Source organism: Mustela lutreola, chromosome 1, assembly GCF_030435805.1.
Source record: "Mustela lutreola isolate mMusLut2 chromosome 1, mMusLut2.pri, whole genome shotgun sequence".
NCBI lineage: Eukaryota > Metazoa > Chordata > Mammalia > Carnivora > Mustelidae > Mustela > Mustela lutreola.
Genome location: NC_081290.1, coordinates 240,261,388 through 240,281,382, shown reverse-complemented (window position 1 = coordinate 240,281,382; position 19,995 = coordinate 240,261,388). Strand labels below are relative to the sequence as shown.

General features: G+C 37.5%; 1 protein-coding gene across 2 annotated transcripts in view; it reads left to right on the top strand.

Annotated features, from left to right (window-relative positions):
• SBF2 (SET binding factor 2) overlaps window positions 1-19,995 on the top strand; it is a 479,243-nt gene that overhangs the window by 408,895 nt on the left and 50,353 nt on the right. For both annotated transcript variants that reach the window (XM_059135879.1, XM_059135868.1), the window contains exons 18-25: window positions 2,749-2,919; window positions 7,783-8,045; window positions 10,514-10,686; window positions 11,507-11,580; window positions 13,092-13,287; window positions 16,133-16,260; window positions 17,691-17,866; window positions 19,797-19,942. In XM_059135879.1, the coding sequence (XP_058991862.1) occupies window positions 2,749-2,919; window positions 7,783-8,045; window positions 10,514-10,686; window positions 11,507-11,580; window positions 13,092-13,287; window positions 16,133-16,260; window positions 17,691-17,866; window positions 19,797-19,942 (1,327 nt within the window). The remainder of the gene's footprint in view (window positions 1-2,748; window positions 2,920-7,782; window positions 8,046-10,513; window positions 10,687-11,506; window positions 11,581-13,091; window positions 13,288-16,132; window positions 16,261-17,690; window positions 17,867-19,796; window positions 19,943-19,995) is intronic.

The following is a 19,995-nucleotide window of genomic DNA, read 5'->3' as shown; positions in this document are numbered from 1 at the left end:
TTATGCTTGGACACAGTGTCTTGCTTATGCTTGGGAAGACGTAGCAGGAAAACACAAAGAAAGGAGGTGAATTTCATGTTTGGAAAAATAATTATATTTGAGTATTTGGAAATTAATGATTTCTTATGCATATAACAGATGCCATAACCATGTGCAACTGTCTTGTCACCCAAAAGTATTTATCCTATAGTTGTCCTACTGCTACAGTTTCTCACTTGGTAAACACGTTGTGGGTTCTGACTCTTTGAGCTGCTTTCATTGTTTTTATACCATCTTCCACTTTTGTTTGGAAGATTTAGGGGAGTGAGTTTTTGCATATTCATTTTTAGTTTGTCAATAAATAGGAAGATAATAATTGGTAAGTAACTACCAAGGAGAGTGAATATGCAACATCAGTAAGAAAAATGCTGAAAAACAAAGACAGGACTTCATTATACTTTCAGATCCCTGGGGAGCTCTGACAATTTGTAATAAAAGATCTGTAATTAATAATAGGGTTTTTTTTGGTGTGTCAGCGATCCTAAAAGTAGGTTTCTTTATTTGAAAAAATGATAAGGATTTGCTAAAAGCTCTGGTTTTCTGAGCCCATCTGTATTAATTTCAGAACTCCAAAATTTTAAGAGCTGGTATTTATTACATCACATTTGTAGAAAATAGTGCTGCCTCTGACTACACCTACGGGAAAGGCAACTGAGAATTATTTTTGTCTTGTTTGACTTTCATGTCTTTAAAATCCCTTTCAAAATGAACATTGTTAGTCCTTAGAATGCTGCAGGGCGCGCGCGCACACACACACACAACCTGCATCCCACGTATCTGCAAGCAGAGTATAGGAGGAACATGTGATTCACTTTGTCTGTGGCTTCTGCTTACGTACTCACAGAACCACATTTTGCCCATAATTTCCCATTGGGAGGTAGGAACTGTATTTTTAAACAACTATATAAGCATATACTATATGAAGTATGAAGATCAACAGCAATCCTTATGCAGCTTACTGTTGGGGAACTCTTGATTTTTGTATCACAGTCAATCTCAACTTATAGCCACCTGATTGGAGTTACAGTCAATCACCTCAGCAGCAGTACATAGTCCTGTCTTGAAAGGGACTTACACATGGGATGCAGAAATATGTAGACCCTCATAGGCAAAATAAGAGCCGTCCCACTTGCATTAGTACATGTAAGTACTACATAAGTACTACATTTCATGGTATGTGTGGTGCCTATTTTCAGTTCTAGGTTTAGTCTGCTCTAGGCCAAAAGAAAATTAGCATGTATTGAGGATATCATTTTTACCAAATGCCTAATTCATCTGTTAAGCATCCATAAGAAATGAACCAACTTTTGGTACATAACAGTAACATGTATAACCTTAATGTAATCTTCAGTGTCTGATATTCTAAGAGAGAAATCAGTTTACTTGCTTCTCAGCCTTTTGGCTAAGATCAAATGGAAAGAAGTCAGTTTATTAAATTGCTTTAAAAGAAAACACATCAGAAACTTTAGTTCTACTCAATTCCAAAAAAAATAAAATGGACAAAAAGGATGTTCGTTGAGAATGTTACCTGCTGTTTCCTGAGAAATGATGGATTAAAAAAGTTTTGAAACATCTTTAATCTTTAGAGATGAAAGTAAGAGCTGTGGAAAGATGGTTTAAATCATTAACTGAAACTTGACAATATGAATCATATGTAAAAGCAAAAATACAATGTTAATTAAAATCATATCAGATCTTCAGTGCAGAATATTACTTTGAGAAACAAAATCCTAAAATGCAGAAAAAAACAGCAGTGCTAATTAGTATTTATTTCATGATGCTCTTTTGCAAAACAATTCAGTATAGAAAAAAGAGCAGGGATTTTGGAACCAAGCAAAAAACCAGCTTTACTACTTATGTAACTTGGTATCTGACTTTAGACAATTGCTTAAACCTCCCTGAACTTCCGATTCCTGTTCTGTAAATTGGCAATAATAATGTGCGTCTTATATTTAGTATTAAATGAGGTGTGTAAATATTTATGAAGTGCCCTAAATGCCTGCAGAGTTAGTTTTCCTTCTCTCTACTGTAAATAACAGAGTAAGGTTTGCTCTTAATTTGAAGCCCAACAGAAGTCCTGGGAAGGAAGGTATGGTTTGAGATTACGTTCCCATGACCATTTGGTGAGCAGAAAATGCCCTCAAAGCCTAGGACAGTCTGCTAGGGAGTATGTGAGGCAGGCAGTAGCCTTGGTGGGAGGTAAAGAGCTAGAGTAGGGAGGGTGTGACACTTCTTGAGTCTCAAATGCGTGATATGCCCTCATTCTGTGTGTAAGGCCGAGCTGCAGGCTCTCTCACATTTCAGTCAATGCCCCCCAAAAATGTACTGTAGAAAAAAAATTTTAATTGTCTGAAGTTTAATGTTTAGGTTGTGATGAATTTCATTTACATAACCCAGTTGTACTAAGAGCTATCAGCTCTACAGTGTGCACAGTACAGTGCCAGGTACTTTTCATACATTCTCTAATTCATATGGTAACTTCGATTTCTAGCTATTGCTAAAATGTCCATAGAAAGACTGAGACCCTGAAGGATTCAATAGCAAGCCCAAAGTTGCCAGTTAAAAATGAATAAGTTTCTGATTACTGCCCTAAGATCATGTTTAGATAAACCCTTTAATGATATCTGTGGTTAACCGTGACCCCTGTAATTTTTTGAATTGTCATGACTGTGTCGGCCCTGTGGTGATGCGTATTGTGTGTTCTCACAGAAACTGGCCCATGGAGTCAGCCAGTTTGCTTACACCTGTGTTCAGGACCACCCCATTTGGACAAATCAGCAATTTTGGGAGACAACCTTCTACAATGCAGTGCAGGAACAGGTGCGCTCCCTGTATCTCTCAGCCACAGAAGACAATCATGCCCCACATCTGAAGCGAAAGGTAAGAGAAGAAAGATACTAGTGTGGGGGCTCCTGGGTGACTCAGTGGGTTGAAGCCTCTGCCTCGGCTCAGGTCATGATCCCAGAATCCTGGGATCAGGCCGTCTGGGCTCTCTACTCAGCGGGGAGCCTGCTTCCTCCTCTCTCTGCCTGCTTCTCTACCTACTTATAATCTCCGTCTCTCAAATAAATAAATAAAATCTTTAAATTTTAAGAAAAAGATACTAGTGTGGAACTGGTGTTGTGGCTTCAAGGAAAGCTTATTCAAGTATTCCCAGAGCAAAAGGAAATCTATCTATCCACTTTCTGCCACTGTGTTTGAGGTTCATCTTAGGGAGTCCTGTGGTGATCATCTTTCTTCTGTTGATTTCTGGTATTATATTTTTCCATAATAGCTTCTTAATACAGTCTTTAGCAGTGGAATTATTTTATTACATGCTAATAAATAGGAATTATTTGGAAATGATTATAGTAAGTTGAACAGAAAAAAGAAAATGAAAATACCTGAGCAGATGTCTTTGTGCAATTAACTTTTTGAAGACGTGTCAAATTAAAGTTAAATTACTCTAATAAAAAGCTTTTGCACAGCAAAGGAAACAGTTGACAAAACCAAAAGGCAGCCAATGGAATGGAAGAAGATATTTACAAATGTCTAACCAGATAAAGGGCTAGTATCCAGTCTATAAAGAACTTCTCAAACTCAAAACCAAAAAACAAATAATCCCATCAAGAAATGGGCAGAAGACATCAACTGACATTTCTGCAAGGAAGACATACAAGTGACCAACAGACACATGAAAAAGTGTTCAACATCACTAACATTGTGGTAATACAAATGAAAACCACAATAAGATACCACCTCACACCAGTCAGAAAGGCTAACAAGTCAGAAAACAACAGACGTTAGCAAGGATGCAAAGAAAAGGGAACTGCTGCTGGTGGGAATGCAGGCTGGTACAGCCACTCTGGAAAATAGTATGGAGGTTCCTCAAAAAGTTAAAAACAGTTTACCCCATGACCTAGCAATTGCAGTACTAGGTATTTACCCAAAGAATACAAACATAGTGATCCAAAGGGGCACCTGCACCCCAATGTTTTTAGCAGCAGTGGCCACAAATATGGAAAGAGCCCAAATGTCCATCAACAGATGAATGGATAAAGGAGATATGAGATATATATATATATATATATATATATATATATATAGAAAGATATATAGATAGATAGATAGATCTCAGTCATCAAAAAGAATGAAATCTTTACCATTTGTAACAACCTGGATGGAATAGAGGTATTATGTAAAGCAAAATAAGTCAGCAGAGAAAGATTATTTTATATGATTTCACTCATACTTGGAATTTAAAAAACAAAACAGAGGATCATAGGGGAAGAGAGAGAAAAATAAAGTAAAATGAAATCAGAGAGGGAGACAAACCATAAGAAACTCTTATACCAGGAAACAAACTGATGGTTGCGGGAGGGGTGGTGGGTGGTGAAATGGGGTAACTGGATGATGGAAGTTAAGAAGGGCACTTGATGTAATGAGTTCTATGTATGATATGTAACTGATGAGTCACTAAACTCTACCTCTGAAACTAATAGTATATCCTATAGTAATTAATTGAATTTGAACAAAATAAACAAAAACAAAACAAAATGACTCTGAAATAAATATAAAATTCAATAGTTCTTGAAAGTATGTCAGCAATAAATCTATTTCTCCTTTTGGAGAAAAATATGTTTCCATATATTTTATCAGCATGAATTATACTTAAGAAAAATATCACAAAAATATTTTAAGATAATAAAATCAGGCATCTGGGTGGCTTAGTTGGTTTAGCATCTTGCCTCAACTGCTATTTTAAATTGACTTTATATTATGTGAGATGAATGAATTTAGAACTACATAGTACTATTCAAATATTTCTGTGTCTCCTGTAATTTTAAATATTGTCTATTCTTGACAATGATAAAAATGGAAACTTTAATTTAAAAAATACCACTATCTGACATTTATCTTGTATTCGAAATTATTATTATACACTGTTAGTGTGAATTATTTACTTAATTTAATGTAAAACTCTGACTTTTCTTTCAAAACAGATACACTTGGGTATTTCCAAATACACTTGGGTAATGGGTAACTGTAACAGATGCAAATTAGTTTGAGGTCATGCTCCAGAAATATTTGGGCTAGTGTGGTGCTTTTGATAGTTTTTTAAAGCAGATATAAAGCTAACATTGATATATCTCAAAAGCATTTGTAGAGCAAACACATGTCACTGCTTCTCTGTCCTTTCTTCTAAAGAAGTCTCTCAATGATACCTAGATTAGAGACAAGTAAAACTAGTATACTAGCTTTTCTTAGCATTTCAGCCTACTAAGAAACTCCTCTTCAAAATCCTGTTGTCAAACCATAAAAGACTCTTAATCTCACAAAGCAAACTGAGGGTTGGGGGGAGTGGGTTATGGACATTGGGGAAGGTATGTACTATGGTGAGTGCTATGAAGTGTATAAACCTGGCGATTCACAGACCTGTAACCCTGGGGCTAATAATACATTACATGTTAATAAAAAAATTAAAAAATTAAAAAGAAAATTTCTATTGTCAGGGGCACCTGGGTGGCTCAATGCGTTAAATGTCTGCCTTCAGCTCAGGTCTTGATCCCAGGGGCCTGCCCACATCTGCTCTCTGCTGAGCAGAGAGCCTGCCCCCCACCCCCCGCCTACTTGTGATCTCATTCTCTCTCTGTCAAATAAATAAAACCTTTTTAAAAAATAAAAATAAAATCCTATTGTCAGACTCAGAAAAAAGGATTTTGAGCATTGGGGATGGTATGTGCTATGGTGAGTGCTGTGAAGTGGATAAACCTGCTGATTCACAGACCTGTACCCTTGGGGCTTATAATACATCATATGTCAAATAAATAAACAAACAATAAATAAATAAATAAATAAGGATTTTGAGAAGATGGCAGCAGAGTAGGAGGGTCATAGGCTTGCCTTATCCCATAGATACAGCTAGGTAACTATCCAGCTATCCTAAATATCCCAGAAATCATTCTGAAGACTGGCAAAACCAACTCCTCAACCTAAGATAGAGAAGAGGCCATGTCAAAGAACGTAGGAAGTGCAGAGATGAGGTTTGGGAGAGAAATAGTTCATGGCCACTGCAGTATGGAGGGAGCCACAGTTGCATAGGAGAGTGAGATATTACCTAGCACACAGGGGAGTGCATGGGGAAAACAAATTCCCATAGCATTTGGCTTAGAAAGTAAGAGGGTCCAAATTTCATGAGTTCTTGCAACCAGCAGGGCTTAAAACCTGGAGTTTTAAAGGTCAGTGGACTTCAAAAGCCCAACTATGGAAAGAGCCCAGATGTCCACTGACAGATGAATGAATAACGATGTGGTGTATATACACCCTGGAAGACTACTCAGCTACCAAAAAAATGAAACCTTGCCATTTGTAACAACATGGATGGAACTAGAGGGTATTATGCTAAGGGAAATAAGTCAGTCAGAGAAAGACAACTATCATATGATCTCTCTTACATTTGGAATTTAAAAAACAAAACAAGGGGCGCCTGGGTGGCTCAGTGGGTTAGGCCGCTGCCTTTGGCTCAGGTCATGATCTCAGGGTCCTGGGATCGAGTCCCGCATCGGGCTCTCTGCTCAGCAGGGAGCCTGCTTCCTCCTCTCTCTCTCTGCCTGCCTCTCTGCCTACTTGTGATCTCTTTCTGTCAAATAAATAAATAACATCTTAGAAAAAAAAAATAAATAAATAAAAAAAAAATAAAAAATAAAAAACAAAACAAGATCATAGGGGAAGAGAAGAAAAAATAAAACAAGATGAAATCAGAGAGGGAGACAAACTGTAAGAGACTCTTAAGCATAGGAAATGAACTGAGATTGCTGGAGGGGAGGGGAGGCCGGGCATAGGGTAACTGGGTGGTGGACATTAAGGAAGGCAAATGATGTAGTGCACTGGGTACTATGTAAGACTGATGAATCACGGACCTCTACCTCTGAAACCAATAATACATTATATATTAATTGAATTTAAATAAAAATCGATAATGTTTTAAAAATATGCCAAAAAAAATTCTCGGCCCAAATAAAATATAAATACATAAATAAAAATAAAATTTAAAACTTGATAAAAAATAAAATAAATGGGGGCCTGGGTGGCACAGTTGGTTGAGTGGCTGCCTTCGGCTCAGGTCATGATCCCGGAGTCCTGGGATTGAGTCCCACATCGGGCTCCCAGCTCTGTAGGGAGTCTGCTTCTCTCTCTGATTTTCTCCCCTCTCATGCTGTCTCTCATTCTCTCTCTCCCAAATAAATAAAATCTTTTTAAAAAATGAAATAAAATAAAATAGACTCCATTGTTATACCTATGTCCTGATAGTATTTGACTCCCACATTTACCAGGATATCTAGCTCTATTTTTTGTGACTTTTGTCATTCTGTCTTCTCCTCCCAAAGAACAGAAGAGAAGAAACATATCAGAATATTAGTAAATACTACTGGACCTACATTCATTTATACGTTTTTCCTGTCGACAGTTTATTATAACTAGCTGTTAGAAAGGAACAGGGCCATAGAGATAAATAAATGCAATGAAATGTTCGAAGTAAAAGGCTTTGCTGCTACTTCCTTGGATTTAGCACATTGTTCCACTGAAGTCCAGCTGGACGTGGCAGGAAAAAGAAGAGTTGATTTTGTTCTGTTGTTATTGTTTATATTTTCTTTCTCTTTTTTTTTGGTGACATGGGTATTTAATAGATGGGTAATTGAAACATGTTCCATGATTTGTGAAACCTGGGTCATGGATTTACATTGTTTTGCTTCATTTTTTTAGGAGAAGCTTCCAGATGACCGGAATCAGGAGAAGACAGCAATGGACCTGGCAGCTGAGCAGCTACGCCTTTGGCCTTCTCTGAGCAAAGCAACTCAGCAGGAGCTTGTGCAGCGTGAGGAAAGCACTGTTTTCAGTCAGGCCATTCATTTCGCAAACCTCATGGTCAACCTGCTAGTTCCACTGGATACGAGTAAAAACAAGCTCCTGAGAACGTCGGCACCAGGAGACTGGGAGAGTGGAAGCAACAGCATTGTCACGAACAGGTACCAAAAAGCGCACATCCAGAGACCCTCCTGTTCTTCGCTTAACAGACTAAATAAAGTATTTGGGCAAATACTGCTATACGTATTTCAAAATTTTAAGCATTTGCCTTACCTGCAGAGCTGCTCAACTCTTTTTTTTTTCCAACTTCATATAAAAGACCTTCACTTCATCTGATTGTTCGTAATCACCTCCCACAGTCTCTCTTCTTTCATGACCTAATTTTTTCAGCTGTCTCACCCACTACTGATCAAGCCCTTCAGTTACTTTCTGCCATAGCAATTTACAGAGAGCACTCTGGAAAATTACAAATTCATTAGTAACTTTTTGTTTCTGGGCCCTCCTTTTTTCAGTGTGTGCATTGCATTTGTCTGTAATCATGTCCACAACCGTACCTTGCTCCCGACCCGACATGGACTTCCAGTGCCATTAAGAATGATGGACTACAAGACCTAACAGGATTTGGCTCTTGACGACTGCTCTGACTTTATTTCCTGTCATTCTTCTGTCAAGAAAACTGGTCTCCCTGCTAATGCTAATCCTCAAACACTCTAAACATAATACCACCTCAGGGTCTTGGTATTTCTTCCCACAATCTGGAATAGACTCCCTGAAACAGTCACAAGAATCACTCCCTCACTTCACTTAATTCTCTGCTCAAGTGCCATCTACCTAGAGAGGTCTTCCTGACTTCCCTATCTTAAGTTGCACAGGCATCATTCTTTGTCCTACCTTGCATTTTTTTTCTTTCATGGCACTTTCCACAACCTGATTTGTTTTCGTATATTTGCTTATTGTATGACTCATTCATTGCTGTACCCCCAGCTCTTTGCATGTAGTACATACCCAATAAGTAGTTGGTTGAACATATGATGAAATGAATGAATTCATGAACTGCTTACCCAACAGAAGTGATGTTCTAACCTCTTAGGTCTTCAGTGATACTCTAACATGCTGGTAGTTCTTCTAACTCTTATAAATCCTTCTCAGGCTCTTTCAGGCAGCTTCTCTTCTCCCCCATTCTCAGTCCCCTTTCCACACACTTCATACTCTCTTAGAAACTCATCCACAGCCCACATCTCTGACCCCAACCTCTCAATCTCTCTATCCCAGATACTTTATTTTTGTCAAGAATACCCGAGAGCTTTCATTTATTCTTCTCCTACCCACTTAAGCCCCCATGTTGCATCGCCACTTCATTAAAAAAATTATTAAAAAAAAAAATAAAGAATACCCGAGAGCTTCTAGTCTTCCAGGCTAAACAATTTTTTGTTGTTTTAAAGTCAGCCTTTTACACTATGCAGTCAACTGCACAGGTCTCTTATTTCCTCCTACAGAGAAGTTATTTTATGTGAACAATATAGCCTAGGCCTTCATTGCTTCAAACTATAGATGACCAAGCTCCTTGAAAGTCTATGTAGTGAATGGCTAAGACACTTAAGTCCTTTAATGCTCTGGGATGGTGTGAGGCCATATTCACGGTTTAGCTTTACCTTAAGACTGATTCAGCTAATGTAGTTGGATTTGGAGGAAAGAGAACTAAGTAGTTTAGAACAAACAAATGAGTCTTTTCCATGATGAGCAGTCTAAAAGAAGGCATAGGAGGCCAGAGTGTTTGTCGAACAGTGGAAACTGAATAAGCAGCAAAGACAGGGATTGCGCTTTCACATCCATTATTTCAAATTCATTCCCTTCTGTTGCATGATTTTATCATGTACAGAAGACTGATGGCTTCAAAGTGTCTAAAAGTGCTGTGGGGGGCGCCTGGGTGGCTCAGTGGGTTAAGCTGCTGCCTTCGGCTCAGGTCATGATCTCAGGGTCCTGGGATCGAGTCCCGCGTCGGGCTCTCTGCTCAGCAGGGAGCCTGTTTCCTCCTCTCTCTCTCTCTGCCTGCCTCTCTGCCTACTTGTGATCTCTCTCTGTCAAATAAATAAATAAAATCTTTAAAAAAAAAAATAAATAAAAGTGCTGTGGTTCACTCAAAGAGACAAATATTGGCAACAGAAAGGCTCGCAGGACAGTTTGGTTCTTCCATTTGAAACAATATGCTATTTTCTGGGAAAAGTTCTTTCACTTCGCCTACCAGGGAACATGTCTCCTAGTTCTCAAAGGCCAAAGATAGCAATATTACTTTGTCTGGTTCTGTGTGGTAATTAACTTGAGAGAACAGGTTTTTGGTTTTGTTTTGTTTTTTTTTTTAGAAGTTTCAAGTATCAGATAATAAATGAAAGAGTCTGTTTTTGCTTTAGTTTCTGTGGTTCCTGAGTTTCTTTTTAGGAGAATGACAGAGGTATTTCTTACAAAAATAAGTCTGGGTCCAAAGGACAATGCCCGACAGTAGCTTTCAAATGTAGGCAAATAGAATCTCCTAATGTAGGCAGATTTAAATTTCTGTCAAAATTAACGGTGATAGAATAGTCATTTGTTACATTTGATTACTAACCATGATTTCTTTCCTTGATTTTCTCAGTATTGCAGGAAGCGTAGCTGAGAGCTATGATACAGAAAGTGGGTTTGAAGATTCAGAGAATAATGACATCGCCAATTCTGTTGTGCGATTCATTACCCGATTTATTGACAAGGTTTGCACAGAGAGTGGAGTTACTCAGGATCACATCAAGAGCCTTCATTGCATGATACCAGGTAACCAACTTACAGATATTAGAGAAAAAGAATATTGGAAATAATTGAGTAAGAATTGTTTTAGGGATCTATTTTTTTCAGCATAACACCTACAATACTTGTCTTTTGTGTAGTTTAGTGTGCCATTTTATGTTCTGATTAATTTTTTTAATATTTCTAAATTATGGTAAGATATATATAATGTAAAATTTGCCACTTGAAGCTATTTTAAGTGTAGAATTCACTGATGTTAATCACATTCACAGTGTTGTGCAGTCATTACCACTATCCTTTACCAAAAACTTTTTTATCACTGAATACACACTCTACCCATTAAGCCCTAACTCCCCGTTCTCCATCTCTGTAGTCCCTGGTAAGCTCTATATCTCTATGAATTTGCCTATTCTAGATATTTCTTATAAGTTAAATCATACAATATATGTTCCTTTGTGTCTGGCTTCTTTCACTTGGCATAATGTTTTCTAAGTTCTTCCATGTTGTAGGAGGTATCAGAATGCCATTCATTTTTATGGCCAGATACTATTCCATTGTATGGATATACCACATTTTGTTTATCCGTTCAACTGTTGGTGGACATCTGGATTGTTTCTGACTTCTAGCTACTATGAATATCCACATACAAGTATTTGTTTGAGTGCTTATTTTTGATTTTTTAGGTATGTACCTAGGAGTGGAATTGCTACATCATATGGTAATTCTGTGTTTAACTTTTTGAGGAACCACTAAACTGTGATTAGTTTTTAATTCTAAAACATTCAGAATTTATATTAATTCTGCTTATTTTGTTCTCTTTTATTTTGAATACCCTGACTTATCCTAGGAATTGTAGCTATGCACATTGAGACCCTAGAAGCAGTACATCGAGAGAGTAGAAGACTCCCACCTATACAGAAGGTAATTATTCCAACTGTATGCTTTCAGGTTATAACATCTCTTCTTAAAAACAGCAACAATACACTTTTGTGCCCCAGAAAGCACCTTCTCCTAACCTTTTACAGAGACTCCACTTTTAATGATACATTAAACTTTCAGAGGAGTTTACCAGGTAGATCCTCATAAAACAGATACTGAAGGAGAATAGTAGATTCAACAAAGGAGCCATAATAGCCTCTTGTTGAGTCTATTTTTATAGGCAGGGCATAAATTATGAACATTCTAACTTCCAAGCCCAAGACAAGATTTTATGCCCTGCCCACTTCCAGAAAAAAAGGACTTAAGGCAATTACCATAAAAATACCAGGTTCCTGAATCTGTTTACATTGTAAGCATACCTCCCAAGCATCTGGGAATCTGGGAAGTTTATTAAAAATTGAGAGTCCTGAACCCCACCCCAGCCTCCTGAATTGGAGTTCCCTGAGACTTGGTCTGAGAATCTATACTTTCAAATACAAGCCTCCCAGATGAATATTTTGCAGCTAATCTGGCACCAGTCTGTGGACTAGTGTCGGGACTTACCTCTATAACAGAACTATTAAAAATAAATTCAAAGGAAAAATTAGAAGGCAGATGGATAGGAAAGATATTTCTATGAGAAATTGAATATCATTATAACTTTGGCTTTACATTTAGCTCTGAGCTTCCTAGAGCCAACAAAAAGAATAGTACTGATTTATATAGTTTTTATTGCTTAGTAAAAAGTAAGCGTATTAGATCTTCAGGAGAGGTGATTTTTTTTTCCTAGCACTGTTATCTTCAGAGGAGTGTATCAGGTGGTTGTACATTTCCCAAGATGTGTAAATGTTCATTACTTGGCCAGTTTTTGTGTTAATCTTCAATAAAGGCCAAGAAGGGCAGATCCTTTCAAAGATGCATCTGTTTTTCTAATTATTTGTTTTTTTAAGTTTATAGAAGTAACAGTGTTCTTTGTATAAAATTAAATTATTAAAGAAATACACATTAAACAAGGTAAAAGTCCTCCATGGTCTTTCCAACTCTACCTCACCTCTGCCTTTAACCATGATAGTACCACCTTTAACAGTTTAGTCCATATTCTCACCATTTTTCCTTTTTCCAAAAAGAGGGAATTATAATATACATACTGGTTTACAGCTTCCTTTTTTTACTTGACAGTGTACCCTTGATATCTTTGTATTTTAACACATACAGATCTAGGTAATGGTTGCAAAATGTTCCATTGAACAGATATTTTTAAACATCTTAGTAATTTCCAATGATTTTACTGTTAATAATAAAGAATCTTAAAAAAAATAAATAAATGAACAAAGGATCTTTTCACATTTGGATACAAAAACGTCATTTCTGCCTCTTCCCTAATCTGTTTTCTTGTTTTGGCTACTTAAGCAGTCTGACTTGGGTTTTTTAGATCTGCAACTGAAAAGATAACTTTGGTGTAAGTGTTAGAAACCCCATAAGATTTGTGTTTGAAATACTTTCTCTGTTATTAGCCCAAGATTCTTAGGCCTGCTCTCCTGCCAGGAGAAGAAATCGTCTGTGAAGGTCTTCGAGTCCTGCTAGACCCTGATGGAAGAGAAGAAGCTACTGGAGGCCTTCTTGGAGGCCCTCAGCTCCTGCCAGCAGAAGGAGCCTTGTTCCTTACCACATATAGAATTCTTTTCAGGGGGACTCCCCATGATCAGCTAGGTATGACTCCTATTATGCCATCAGAATATGGATATCCATGTGCTGCTTGAGGTTTTGATTCCATTTGTGTGCAGTAATTTGCAGATCATTTCAAATTCAAAGAAAGCCTATTGTCACCAAGTAGTTTTTAGAATCCTTTGTCTGTCAAAGCTAATGATTATTTGGATTTTAAAGTCTTATTTAAAGAACCAAGGGTATCTTCTAAACAGTACATCAAGGGTTCATTCACTGAAACAATCATAATTTTATGAGGTTTATTCACTGAAACAATCATAATTTTATGAGGTTTATTCACTGAAACAATCAGAATTTCATGAGGCAGTATATTGTGACTTAGGGATATTCACAGTATAAAGCTGCTAACGAGGTCTCCTGCCGATTTGTCCCACCTTTCTGAGTCGCATAGTTAACTGCAAGGTTCGTAGTTAACTGCGAGGTTCAGGTCTTCCAGACACATGATTCCTTTTGTGGAAAGATACGCTAAGCATCACAGGGTTGTACAGCACTAACTAACCCCACTTCTTCTTGTCACATTTCAACTAACCTCATTTCCCTTTTGGCAGACAACTTCATTCACTAAACTCCCTCAACTTCTATTTCCATATTCTACTACTCTGTGTACTCTTCCATATTAGAAAGGAATAGCATGCCCTATCAAGTCTGAATTATCTTTTTAAAATCACTGTAATCTCTAAACTCTTTTGGTTGATGGGAAAAGCGTAAATAAAACATTCGGGCTAGAGCTGTTGCTCTCTAAATAAGCAGCTCAGATTCAGACTGCTGTTGGCTAATTGTGATATCTTAAGTCCCCTGACCTCTCTTCCAAGTTTTAGTTTCCCCTTTTATAAAACTAGGGTATTGGGCTTGATTGGTGATAATTCGGTGGTTCTCAGCCTTGACTACATATTTGAATTGTCAGAAAGCTTAAAAAAAAGAACTACCAATCTGGGCCCAACCCTCACACAGTTGAATTAATACCTGGAATAGGATTCTAGGAATGGAAAGACCCAGGCATCTGTGCATTTTTAAGCCCCAGAAGTGGTTCTAATACATAGTAAGGATTGAGAACCATTGAGATAAATGGTCACTAAGTTCCTTCCTCATCTGCAATTTTTCAATCCGTAACATTTGATGAGATGTACTATATGTGCTGTACATTTTGTTAGTGGACTTTAGGTGTATAAAATGTAGTATCCTTAAAATCTCACAGTTGCGTAATTCCTCTGTTGGATAGAATCAAGATGGTTTATTGTCTTATTCATAAAAGAGTACTTACCATGTAATTTTTTAAAATCTCATAAAATTTAATAAACAAAATGAATCTATGGACATAGTTGTATTCATTTGGAAAAGAGAGAAAATGGAGCAAAATTATTCAGCCCTCTCCTGCCATATCACCACACATAAATTATATTTGTATTTGAAAGCAAATGTAATTTTAAAAGAAACTAAATATCTATACTTAAAATTTCTTTTGTACTGTGGCTTGTGAGCTTAGTGGCCACAAACATATATTCTGGGGATATAAATATATAAGATATTTGGTCACTTAAGTTGTTTATTTCCTTTTAAAAAAATCAAAACCATACTTAGTATAAAGGCTTATATTGTTCTCTTGTTTTTTCCTGTCAATTTTGGGATTAATTTTGCATTTTAGGGAACCTATTTTTAATCAGAGAAAGCCTTCTTATTACCTCTTTTATTTCTCTTTTTAAATTTCTAATTTAAAATATCTCCTTTAGTGACACCTAGAAATCTGATAATTTTATGTGTATTGTATAAGTATAGGTTGTTTGATACATCCTAGGACTAAATTCTGTATAAATTCTGTATACATCCCAATTTAGTTTAGCCTCTGGATATGAGCTCAGCATAAGAGGATAATCAGAATTTTCTAGGTTAGGAGTTGATAGATCCAGGAAATGAGAAATTCTGATGATGATAAGTAGATGTATGGGTGAACTCATAAACCTAGTTCAGTTCTCATCCATCTGCCTCACTAGCCAAGGCGCCTTGCTCATTGCTGTTCCTGGTCTTTCACTTGTACCACTGCCTGAATTTCCCTTCTCTCCCCCTCTTCAGATCTAAGCCTACGCTCTCTTCAAACCTCACCTTCCCTCTCACTTCCTCCAGGAATCATTCTCTAGCCATCTAGCTCGCAGAAATCTTCTCCCTTTCTGAAATATTTAAATCTCTGTTCCCTCAAACTTAGGAGCTAATGACATGTTATATTCAGCATGTGACTCTCCTCTCCCATGGGCATCTTTGAACTTTCCAAGTGAGGCTTTGCATGTACTACTTATTTTCTAGGCTTGCATCTTCACAACCTCTAGTAGTTGATAATTATTTACATTTTCCCTTCCTTGCTTTAATATTTAAATTTTAAAAACTCTTCAGCCTACACTTAGTCCTGTATCTTCTGAAGGCACAAATACATGATACAGCACCTTTTATCATAAATGGAAACACATTTTAAAAATCTTTTCTCTTTTGCTTTATATTTACATTAAATGTCATGGATGCCTTTAAAATTAAAAATCTTTAAGATTGCCTTAAATCAGGTGATCTGGTGTGGCACACAGCCGTTCGGAGAAGTAGAAAGAATGAAGGCGAGCAGACTGGGATGGTTCATTCACTCCAGGAAAGGATCATGTCTCAGGAGTGAATTGCCATGCAATAAAATCAATGAATGTGATTCTGGAATCATGGCATTTTCTCACTGCATTCCTGGGCATCAGCCTCTCCTGATACATTTTGTTAGCAGAGGCTGATAAAATGAGAAGCAGGGATTCTATAAATAAGCAATAAAGTGCTGTTGCTGAGTCTGTGTCCTTCTTTCCTGTAGTTGGTGAGCAGACAGTTGTGCGGAGTTTTCCTATTGCCTCCATCACCAAGGAGAAGAAGATTACCATGCAGAACCAGCTGCAGCAGAACATGCAAGAGGGACTACAGATTACATCAGCATCTTTTCAGGTATTAAGAAAGGGAGCCAGGGAACCTGGATGGCTCAGTGGGTTAAAGCCTCTGCCTTCGGCTCAGGTCATGATCCCAGGGTCCTGGGATCCAGCCTTGTGCTGAGCTCTCTGCTCAGCAAGGAGCCTGCTTTTCCCCTCCCTCTGCCTGCCTCTCTGCCACTTGTGATCTCTGTCTGTCAAATAAATAAAATCTTTCCAAAAAAAATTTTTTTAAAGGGAGCCACCATTTCTCTACTATTTAAGAGTTTTCTACAAACGATGTGGCTACTTTCTGTGGTAATGGACTCAGACGTTAGAGGATGAGGATCAGAGGGTCTGAGAGGGTAATCTTCAACTGAGTAAACCCGAATCATTCTGTATTTAATCCCTCACTTACTGAACCCCTTGGCCAACTGAGTACCAACAGGTATCTGTCACTAATAAGTGATCTTAGAAATTCAGACACATACAGTTGGCTCTTGTTCTCTGCCAAGTCATACCTTTGTGTTTGATAAAGGCTTTAGAGAGAAAACAATTCTCTTGGCACCTGTTTCAGAAGGAAATGCCCTATGGCACTTCTGTGGAAGAGATAAAACTCTTAAGAATTATAGTCAGGGCTAAAGTACTATTGGTACTAACTAAATAGCTTTTAATTAAGCAGAGGATTTTCTAGGGAGCTTTAAACATATCAGAACTTGTGGAATTACTGATAAAAGCAGACATGGGAAGAGTGATCTTCTTTTAGATTTTCCTTTTTAACAGTTCTTAGTCTATAAAATTTTGCTCTTCCTATTTTTATGCCTTGTCTCTGACTTCTCAGATTTTTGAGGGCGCCATTTCTTGCTGCATTTCTTCCAGCCACCCCTAGGACCTCCATGTGCTCATTGTGTGAAATGTGAGGCTACTGATCTCTAGGCTCCAGACCTACTCCCCATCACCTGGGGGCAGGGACCACCCGGGGATTTCTTCACTGGTCCACCTGCCAGAGGACTCTAAACTGGAATATTGCCTGCTATCTTGCTTAGGATTCTAGTCAAGCAGACTTTTTCTTACTAGATTTATAGTAATTCTGGGTAAGAAGAAGCTTCCTTCCCTATCTAGAGCCAATAGTTGAAAAAAAAGAAAGACATGTTTCCTAATTCAGACACTATAAGTTAATTTCTCTATCCCATCATAGAAAAGGTAGTCTTAAAGAAACCCAACTTCAAGATACATGATTTTCCTTGCCAGTGAACCATCTATGCAAGTATACCTTTCTGAGCCCTTTTTAAAAAAAATTTTTTGAGCCCTTTTTTTAAATAAAAAATTATATTACATGATATCCAAGGTCCCCTCAACCTCTGGATTTCTGCCATTTAGTATTAACTTTCTGGTATTTCAATAACTTGGGAGGATGTTATCTGGAAATCCTTAATTAATCCTGAGGTATTTTCTCTCTTTTCTTTCTAGTTGATTAAAGTAGCGTTTGATGAAGAAGTGAGTCCAGAGGTAGTAGAGATCTTTAAGAAACAGCTAATGAAGTTCCGTTATCCTCAGTCCATTTTCACCACCTTTGCTTTTGCTGCTGGACAAACTACCCCACAAATAATTTTACCCAAACAGAAGGAAAAGAACACATCCTTCCGGTAAGAAGACAGTCAAGTTTCTTCATTTCAGCCTTTTCATAACTCCCCGACGGGGGAAGTGACCTCTCCTTTGTGTCAGTGTATACGTGACTGCTGTTTTTGTTTGCCATCCTGTGAAGCCCATTGGACATAGCTCGGAAAGTTATGGAGCAGTAGCATTGATGTGTGGAGCAAGTTTCAAAAACTAAATGCTATAAGAGGCTTTGACCAATATGTCCATTGCTCATAATGTATTTTTTTGAATGTGAAACTCTGTTCCCCCTTTTTCCCATCTTGATTCCTTTCTAACTGGCTTTGAGCAGGCCCTTCAGTTTTCTTTGATATCCAGACCTAGTAGACAGTTTTGCTTTGATCTAGAGATGGTAGCCTTTGTTTTTTCTTTTTCTGTAACTTTTTGTTTTGGTTTAGTTTCAAATTTACAGAAAAGTTGCAACATAACACAAAGAATTCCTATATACCATTTACCTAGATACAACAATTGTTTATGTTTTGCTCCATTTTTTAATCATTTTCTCTCACATATGTCTTTTTTCTAAACCATTTGAATTATATACATAATACTCCTTTATCCTTAAATATATTGATACGTATTTTCTAAGAACAAACCATGGTATATAACCAGGAAATTGAATTGGTATATAACTTATATCTAATCCAGCGTCCTTGTTCAAATTGCTGATAATCCTTTATAGCTATTTTTTTTTTTCTGCCTAGTACAGGATCCATTCCAGGATCAGACATTGCATTTAGTTGTCTTATTTATCTTTGTGGGACCCCTTGTTTTCTGAAAATTTTTAGTAATTTATGTTGAAACTTTTGCATTTCGGTTATTACAAAATAACAATTGCTTAAAATTTATCTTCAATTAGTAATAAAATATAGGAGCCAAAAGCTCAGTTCATTCACTATTAATCACTTAGAATTTGGGCATCTGCTAGTACAAATTACGTATTAGGGAGTATTCTGCAGACTTAGGAGAAGAGCCCTTTTCTTTGCTAGAAATGGGGTATGCTGGAGGTTATAGAAGAGTTGAGGTTCCAGATAGTGTGTCATTACTAAATTGCATAGCTGACCACCTGTACCATAGTTCCCTGGTAAGTGAAGGGGCCCATGGAGATCCAGAAATGATACACTGAAACATGAGCAGCTTCCTAGGCATTTACACCAGCGAGCCAGACATCTTGTCTTTGCAGGATGGAGTCACAGGGGAGCCTGTGACATCTCTTATTCCAACCCTCTATGGAAGATATGAAGGTTTTATGGCATTTTATGTTTAGAATCTATGGACTGTGGGAGGAAATACACACACACACACACACACATAAAATCAACGTTTTCTGTATCAAGCTTAATCTGTCCAGCTACAAGATAGATATCGCAATTTTGAGATTTAAAACAACTCAGAATTGTCTTGAGTATGTAAAGGTTTACAGTGTCAGAAGGCAGGACACCACACATACATACTTACACATGCTAAATATAATTCTTACATGATCTCAAAGAAAAGCCTATGAGTTAGTAGAAAGAGTTTGAATTAGTAGAGAGTGGAGCAGACAGGCTACCATGAAGGAGGACTTCTACCAGCAGTTTGTGGGAGCTGGTGGAGGAGGTGGCATGGGTAACCAGAGTACATTAAGGGGCATGTTTGACCAAAAGTCCAACTGAGTTTAGATTTGGAATAAGTAGCTTATGTGCTACTCTGGGTTCTTGCACTTTTTGCCTTCAGCTGTCCTGATGATAACAGTGTTTTATAGGAAATTAGTCTCTGCCATATACAAAATGATCTAAAAAGGAGAGACTTACTGAAGGGCTCCATAATCCTAGTAGCTGTGGGTGTAGAAAAGGAGTAAGTTGAGCTGTGTAGGTGTCAAAAAATGTAAATGATGTCCTCATATTAAATTGATGGCCTCTTTGGTTTTATGACTTACAGCACCTTCTCAAAAACAATTGTGAAAGGTGCCAAAAGGGCAGGGAAAATGACAATTGGGCGGCAGTATTTATTGAAGAGGAGGACAGGGACAATTGTGGAAGAGAGAGTGAATCGTCCTGGATGGAATGAAGAAGATGATATATCAGGTATGTGAGAACTCCTTTTTTCCTTCATGAATTGGTTTTATTCTTTCCTCTTA